General features: G+C 35.6%; 2 protein-coding genes across 2 annotated transcripts in view; one reads left to right on the top strand and one right to left on the bottom strand.

Annotated features, from left to right (window-relative positions):
- Nucleotides 1-1,888: 1,888 nt before the first annotated feature.
- Nucleotides 1,889-4,605, bottom strand: LOC132117727 (acrosin). The gene is made up of 5 exons (XM_059527041.1): nucleotides 4,496-4,605; nucleotides 3,774-3,954; nucleotides 3,102-3,373; nucleotides 2,288-2,430; nucleotides 1,889-2,215 (listed from the first exon to the last, which is right to left on the bottom strand). Exons 1-5 carry the CDS (start codon nucleotides 4,599-4,601, stop codon nucleotides 1,964-1,966), a joined length of 954 nt encoding a protein of 317 aa, XP_059383024.1. The 5' UTR covers nucleotides 4,602-4,605; the 3' UTR covers nucleotides 1,889-1,963.
- A 419-nt stretch (nucleotides 4,606-5,024) lies between these two features.
- The window catches only part of LOC132118261 (sodium channel protein type 8 subunit alpha-like), a 67,612-nt gene continuing 64,682 nt past the window's right edge, over nucleotides 5,025-7,954 (top strand). Inside the window, exon 1 of the mRNA XM_059527973.1 lies at nucleotides 5,025-5,292. The gene's annotated coding sequence lies outside the window, so the exon portion shown is untranslated. The remainder of the gene's footprint in view (nucleotides 5,293-7,954) is intronic.

The following is a 7,954-nucleotide window of genomic DNA, read 5'->3' as shown; positions in this document are numbered from 1 at the left end:
CAGAAGTTGAGATTGTCCTTTTTTCCTTGTTGTGATGTATATCTGAGTGAAACGGCTTCTGAAACGGAAAATAAATGTAGGGCAGGGCTTGATTTCGTCATTCGGTAATTGATTGTTTCGATGATGGGCGTAATTGATCGTTGGAAGATGGGCGTTGCTAACAAAATGGATGCGGAAATGAATGCCTTGCACAAAGACGAATTTGCCGTTATTCCTCCTTCTTCAAAGTGCATGAATTCAAGCCAGCAGGCATGCAGACTGGGTTGTTTGGGAATAGGGAAAAGGACTTGAGGAGGAGCGCAACTAAAAATGCAACTAAACACCATACTGGCAATATCTAAATGCTGCAGTCTTCTCATTGATAGGTTTCTGAAGAGGCAGGGAGACAGACATCGATAGCCACACCCTCGTGCTATCGCATGTGACTGGAAGAGAAGATGAGTCGTTTTGAGGAGGAGGGGAGATTTACATTTTTGATTAAAGATTATGAGGGCACATGAAAAAAAAAAGACTTGTCAGTTTTGATTTCATGCCAACTTTAAGAAACTTTAATTAATGCTGTCATGTAACAAACCTGTTTCAAAGATAAAATTCAATTAATTGCTACATTGAAATAAAAATGTAAAGTCACAAGGCGGTGGGCTTTGATTGGTTAGCTAGCCTAGTGTGCTGTGATTGGCTAAACTGTCTCTAGTGGGCATCCAAACATCCTGCCCCTCACCTCAGCAGCATGTGCTCCGGTTGTATTGAGGATATGATTAAAGAGGATCGTGCAGAAACTGTGCAAGCACAGCTTTTCATGGTAGGCCTATGTTTTTTGTTTGTTATTGTCTCAAACTTTTAGATACACTATTATTTGTAAATGCTACTGCTTATGTTAGCTTTTAATATACAGTTTTATACTGATTAAATCTTTAATATAGTATGGTATGTTTAACACTTCTCATAGCTATGTGAAAATAAGTGTATAATTGTATCAGTTCATTGCTGGAGCTGAGCTGAATGAGAGAGAGAGAGAGAGAGAAAGAGAGAGAGATGCAGAGCATGTGCAGAGCAGGGGGACGCGTGGAACCATATTAAGAACCACTGCTTTAGAACCCTGATTTGAAACTCAATTAGAAAAGTCCATTAGATTCATTAGAAGACAGAATCACGATTCATATATGAACAGATTTACATGCACCTCTAGTTTTCTATTCCTCTTCTCTAAAACAGTGCAGCATGGCCTTGCCCCCTTTGCTGCCTTTTCCCGAGGGTGGGGTTTATCTGGGTTTGTGATGTCACAAATCCGGAAATTAACTTCTTGTAGTCCCTACCAGCTGTTTTTGTAGGCATTAAACTGCTAGAATTTAAAAGACGATAACTCTGTTTTCATTGAACTTTCAGCTTCGTAACTTTGCAGATATTGTTTGGTCAAACAGCAAAATTACACACTAACTAACATTAAAAAAGTGAAATCACAATCCCATTGAACGTTTCCGATGTGGTCTGTGCCTATTTGCTGTGCGTTTCTGTTTGTGTTGTATTTGCAGCGTGTTTTTGTTTTTACTGCACGTTTATTTGTTTGTGTTATGAGCATTTGCAACATGAGTGTTGTCAAATTGATGATGTCTTCTTAATTTGTAGGTCTTTTTTTTCTATTTGCATGTATTTTTCAATTGCATGTATTTTTCTCGGCCGCCATAAGTGAGTGAAAATACAAAAATAACCAATTAAACATATTTTCAATTATTACATTTGCAAACTGCAATTTGTGCTCAAAATTAACCTGAATTTCAGAATAATGTCTAATCAGGTTAGTAAAGTTCTATTTCCAAACGCACAAACATAAAATAAATGAGATTATAAAATACATTTAGAAAAAAATGTTAAATACAGTACATTTTATTGTTAAATTTTATTATAATGACAGGAACACAGCAAATAACCCAGAGAGCTGTTCTGATCTCTGATGGGGGATGGCTCACATTAGCAGGCCCATGCAGGCAGAGAAAAACAGGGCTGAGATTAATTTAAAAACTGGCAGATCTGTGATTGAGGCAGCAGATACAGATTTTGCTTGAGCTTTTCTCAGCCAGACGGTGTACCGGCTAGCACGAGTATATATGCCTGGTTTCTTTGGCATTGCACAATCTTCTCCATGACTTGTCACACCATAAAGGTAAAATCTCTCCATGTCTTTGCTGTAACACTGTAGCGGACCACCGCTGTCACCCTTAATTGAAGAGATCTTGTTAATCACTGTCTTTCACTGACCAGTTACTCTGAAATAATGAGACAACATTACCTGACATGTGTCGACTCCCCCTTTGTCAAATCCTGCGCAGATCATGTTGTCATTAACATGACCATCATACCAGCTTCTTTGGTTGCAGATCCCAGCATCAATGAGATCAACTTCAGCTTCCTGAAGAGTGCTAAATAACATTCCTAAAAAAAGTCAAATGTTTCAGATTTATGTATATATATTTTGTTAAAGGAAAAATATTGTTGTCATGTAAAATCTAAGTGTTCATGGTTTTCTTCTCAAAGAGGAAGGAGAGAACTTATTATAGAAACTCACATACTTTTAACAGTTTGATAGAAAGAAAAAAAATAGAGCTTCTCTCTGATACATGAACTCTTAAGACTGTGATTATGCATTTCCAGCTTTTAACATTGTAAATTTTGTAGATTTAAAAAATTTAATGTTTTAACTATTGTATAATTTATAACACTATACTTTGTGTTATATTACCTTACTATAATACAGAAAACTAATTATGCTGATGCATGAGTGTTTCTAATACAATGACTGACAGAGTGACACTAATTTGACATTTCTCTCTTCTGACCAACATAATCAATCTCTCAATCTCTTTTTCCTTTTTTGGAAAGTCATAGAAACACTTTCAAAAAAAATTTTTTCCTTTTCCTTTTGGAGCAAATGGGAACACACAAAAAATAAATATTTCAAGTTTGTGTTCATCATAAAAGTTTATCCAACAATCCACTTCTGCAAACCCCTGAGCTGCCTATTGCATATTTTGCTTAATTGTTAATAATAATAATCTCTGATGCTGAGATTTTGGACTAGTGTTTTTTGACATTTAAATACTAACCTTCTAACACTGAGCTGCCCCAACCAGTGACGTAACATGCACTGAAGCTAAGTTGTTTTTCATCCATTTCATTTTCCATTATGCACAGAGGCTGCACATGTTTTGTGAAATACAAAGGGTGATGCAGATGCAAAAGTGCCACATCGTTGTCATAATTCCATCGGCTGAAATTCTCATGCAGGATCACTTGCTGGACTGAACGATACTGGGCACCCTTTCCATACTTGGTTCGAGAATTCACTCCAGCCACTATTCGTAATTTATAGGTGTTACTATAAAAGAAAGATGTAAGGGACAAATTAGGATACAAAATGCATGCAAAAGATCTGCAATAAAAAAAATATTATTTTTGTATAAATTGTTTTAGGCATTTTATTGGTGAGTTAAAAGATTTGCTGTAGTAAGTAAGTATTCTACATCCAATGCTAATCTAAAAAGAAATAAGATATAATTAACTGAACAACTAATGCAAGTATGTATATAATTTTAGTTCAACTACCAGCCCTAATTTATTTAACTAAATGTGCCTCTGTGAATGGTTTTTGGTAACAAATATAACCTATTTGTTTTAACCTGCAACATTTAACATTGCTTAAAGTTAAAATAGTAAGATGTGTGTCTGCACACAAATGCTGCATGGCATGAGGGAGGAGAAGCATATAAGTGTCTCACCTATTTCTGAAGCAGTGGGATGCGGTGACTACCCACTGATGGCTGATGACCGACCCACCACAGACATGTCTTGACATCCGCTGTATGCTCACCTGCCAAGGCCATGCACCCTCCAATGCAGAAAGACCTCCTGAAATACGAAGGTGGTTTGGAGGATCCAGCAAAGGTCGCTTTCCACAACCTTAAAAGAGAATTTAGTCAGTTGCACTGAACACTTTTCATTACTTTTTATATGAAATCCACTGATGATTAGATTGTCTGTAAATAATATTAACCCATTTAAAATGCCAGTAACATTTAATAAGCCATTTATATGCATTTTTTTATATATAATATTTAAAAGGTCTAATGATGTATTAAGATGATCCTCTCACAATGCATGTAAATGTTATTGGGAAGACACAGATCCCTGTTTAGAATAAGTAATGATAGAGTAAAGTTATTAAAATATATTAAAAATTTGTTACATAAAAATAAAACATTTAAGAAATGACTTCATGAATAAACATTTAAGAAAATATAATTTATAATTTAAAAATAATTTAATTATTTAATAATTTTTCTTTTTGATATAGTTTACCACTGATAAAGGTTGTCGAAAGGAATTTATAATAATTATATTTTTTACTAGAATTGTCTGAAACCTCACAAAAGGCATGCAATTTGTTTTATTGGGATTAAAGGGGTTAATAATAATAATAATATTGTTAAAATTTAACTACCTGTGATTCCAGACGATAACGAGCTAATGAAGACTAATTGTAGGGCTGTTATAAACATTTTAAATGTGAAAGCAATAAGAGGGAGATACAAAGCAGATAGAAACATTCGAATCTCTGTTGAACTGATTATTAGGTTATCTGAAAAGATTCTGAAAGTGACGTAACATCGTTCTGTAATGTTTTAAAAGACCCGGACAAGGAAGAACATGCAAATCATCAAGTCTTTAGTTTATACAGACAACAGCGTATTGTAGTAGGGATACATATTTAAAACTTTTATGTCTTAAAGTTGACACTAGAAAGGAAAGTCATCCTTTAGAAACACTACCATTAAACAAATACACTGACATAAATTTCATGCGAGTTTGTCCCTCATGATAATACACTAAGCCAACAACTTGTTTGTTATTTAACAGCGTTTTAAATATATTTTTAAACTCCAAGTGAAACACAATGAAGGCAGTGTGATTGTTGCTTCAGACATTTAAGGCAACATAACATCAAAATCGTCATTCCCAAACATTCTTGAAACACCAAATTCTCAAAGAAGGCACTTTAACTGAAATTCCAATAAACGAAAACTCAAAAGAAATCTATTGTTGTGGAACTGGTGCTACCTATTGGCCGACACTCCCTTAATATTTTGCTGGGAGTCATCAGTTTATTCATGCAGGGTAACAGTGCACACTGAAAGGAAGGTAGCAGCAACAATATGGCGAAATCCGTAATTTCTTCCCAATTTATTCGACATCTGCAGTCCAGTGAGGACTTTTTGGATACCCGCTAGCGTAATCATAGTAAGTGTTGTGTTTAAATATCACACTCTCGATTGTGTTTATTCCCTGCAATGGAAGTCGTTGCACTGTCAATGAATATTGCAGAGACGCCACACGCGGAGGGAGTTTTACTGCTATACCCTTCTCGCCAAATGCACATTCGCTTTTATATTCCGTTATAACTGTAATAACTGTAATGCAGTTCTCCTTTTTTGTTTAAGTGAACCTATTGTGATTAGTTCCTTTCATTTCATCCGCTCAAATGACAGTATCAAGAAGTCATAATGTGAGTTAAATACATTCTTGCAAGGCAAAATGTGGTGTGTTATTTGTATTTGCATGATCAATGACGTGATCCGTAGCCTGTAGCTTTGCACCCTCATCTGAATAAAGGTCTTCTTGCAGGCATTTATCATATTTCAAGCTGAGCAAATGAGCACAAATGCACACGTGGACAGTGGACAAGTGATCCGTTGTAATACCTGTGCAGAAACCTTGCACAACGTCGTTGAGATATCTCACTGCTCTCTAAAAGCGTTAAAAGTTTTGCTTAGAAATGCAGTTATGTGACTAAAACGATGTTGGCTTTGTGAGTGTAAATGGGTAAATACAACGAGAGAGCGAAAAAAAATCCTCTGCAGCTTTGGCCCGCTTTCGTGAAGGCGTCGGGCTGTTTAGAAACGTACGTTTTCAGAAAAATAGTTTTCTGACGCCGAGGAAAATGTGACAACGTTTTGGAAAACGCAAAGATGCTTGGAGAACGCAAAGAACCGTTGTGCTGGTAAGGATTTCGTGACCAAACATTGACGAAATCAAGGTAGGACCACTTCGCATCGAGTCACATAACCATACTTGACGATGTTCTTGAAATAAGGTAGAGGTTTGTTTTAAGGAATTTTAATTTATGTCCGAATATACATCATCTGTTGACGTGTTTTGCATTTGGAGACGTTAGTGTGTCGTTTTAACAGTTCTGTGGCGCAAAGAATCTCGAAAAGCACATGGATGAAAATTAATTCATAATTTTATTAATAATGCTTTCAAAATTAACCCATGTCCTCTCATCTGTAAATAAGCTGCATCCACCTGAAATTTTCTAAAGCTGTGTCCCTGTGCAGCCCAGCATAGTCCCTTCAGTTATTTCGAGATATTTAGGCCCACCCAACAGAAGCCCACCTTTTCATTTGATATGAATTCCCTTACAACCTTTTTAATAATCCCCTGAGAAACAATATGCTTATATTTCTTAACTGTCGTTAGTAATACTACATAGTACTGTTTAACCAATTTGAGTGTGATTGTTTACAAAATGCAAAAGATCATTACAGCTAATCAAATCTTGTGAGGGCAACTATTTGTGTGTGTGTGTGTTTCATAATAGAGAATTTGTTAATTTGTCAATTTTAATGAAATGTATTTAAGTAACAAGATGTGCTTTTTAACACATAACTAACAATTAGTTAACATGACAGCACAATTAACAGCATATGGTAAAATAATAATCCTTTAACCATAAATGCATTTGTTCATATTGCATTGCATGCTGGAAATTCTGGAAACCTTAAATCAGCAGGATTTTCTAGAATGTAAATGTCTATTCAGACAACGTTGTTGGGTTTGGTGGGTCAAAATGTGTAGAAATATTGTTGCTCTTGCATTTTTTTTTATATTCAAATGTAGATTTAAAGTAATTCTAATTTCCTCTTGTATATAATAATAATAATAATAATAATAATAATAATAATAAAAAAACGATAAGTCCATTTTTACATTGTGGTGCTGATTGGACAGCTCCCGTAAGGCAAGATCCTCTGTGACCACACAGCTTTACACAGTTTTACTAATAAGACATTGAAAATGACAATTACAAAATGTGTTTGGATTTTATTATGATAATTTATTTTGTTTACCTGTTTCATTGCTATGGGGAAAAAAATCAACTTAAACTGGCCTACGCTGGTTTACAGCTCTTTTCTTGTTTAAGCTGGTCTCCTAGTCTGACCAAGTAAGTTCCAAAACCCTGTTTAGACCTGCCAAGAGACCTGCTAAGACTGACAAACCATCTAAGGCTGTTTTAAGCTGTTTTTTTTTTCAGCAGGTCTTGAAGTGATAGCAGATTCATACCCATAGGACTTAGGCCACCAATGGTGTCTGTTATGTGCCAACGTTTGTAGCATTCCTTGATATTTTGTTCATGTTTCTTATTTGCTTGAAGGTAAATAGGGTATATTTACTTTAAAGGCAGATGAAAATGCAAATGCCATTTCTGAAACAAAACTGGAATTCAATGGAGAGAAAAGCAAAAGTCAGCTACAGTTAGTAGCTCTGTAATATCAGGATATGGTTTGGTTAAGTGTCTGGCCCATAAGTGCACACAAGGTTTTAGATGATGTGGTTCACTAGGTCTGCCTTCACCCACCCCATTTCCCATTCTGCAGCCATAGGGACATAATGCATATCCCAAATCGGCCTCTCAGTGGAGGTTTTGTTCATGAGGAAGACAGGTTCAAAACTGCTTGTGCTCTCATGAGGTATCTTCTAATCTAGTCTACATCCTTTCAGCTCCCAGCACCCTTTCATCTAAAATAGAAACATCCATCATAATGACCCAAAAGAACCATACCATGATAAGTTACGCAAGCACAAATCAGGAATAAAGTCCAATAGAGCTGAAACAACGAAT

Source organism: Carassius carassius, chromosome 37, assembly GCF_963082965.1.
Source record: "Carassius carassius chromosome 37, fCarCar2.1, whole genome shotgun sequence".
Classification (NCBI taxonomy): Eukaryota; Metazoa; Chordata; class Actinopteri; order Cypriniformes; family Cyprinidae; genus Carassius; species Carassius carassius.
Note: the sequence above shows the minus strand (reverse complement) of the source record. Positions and strands in the feature narration are given on the sequence as shown.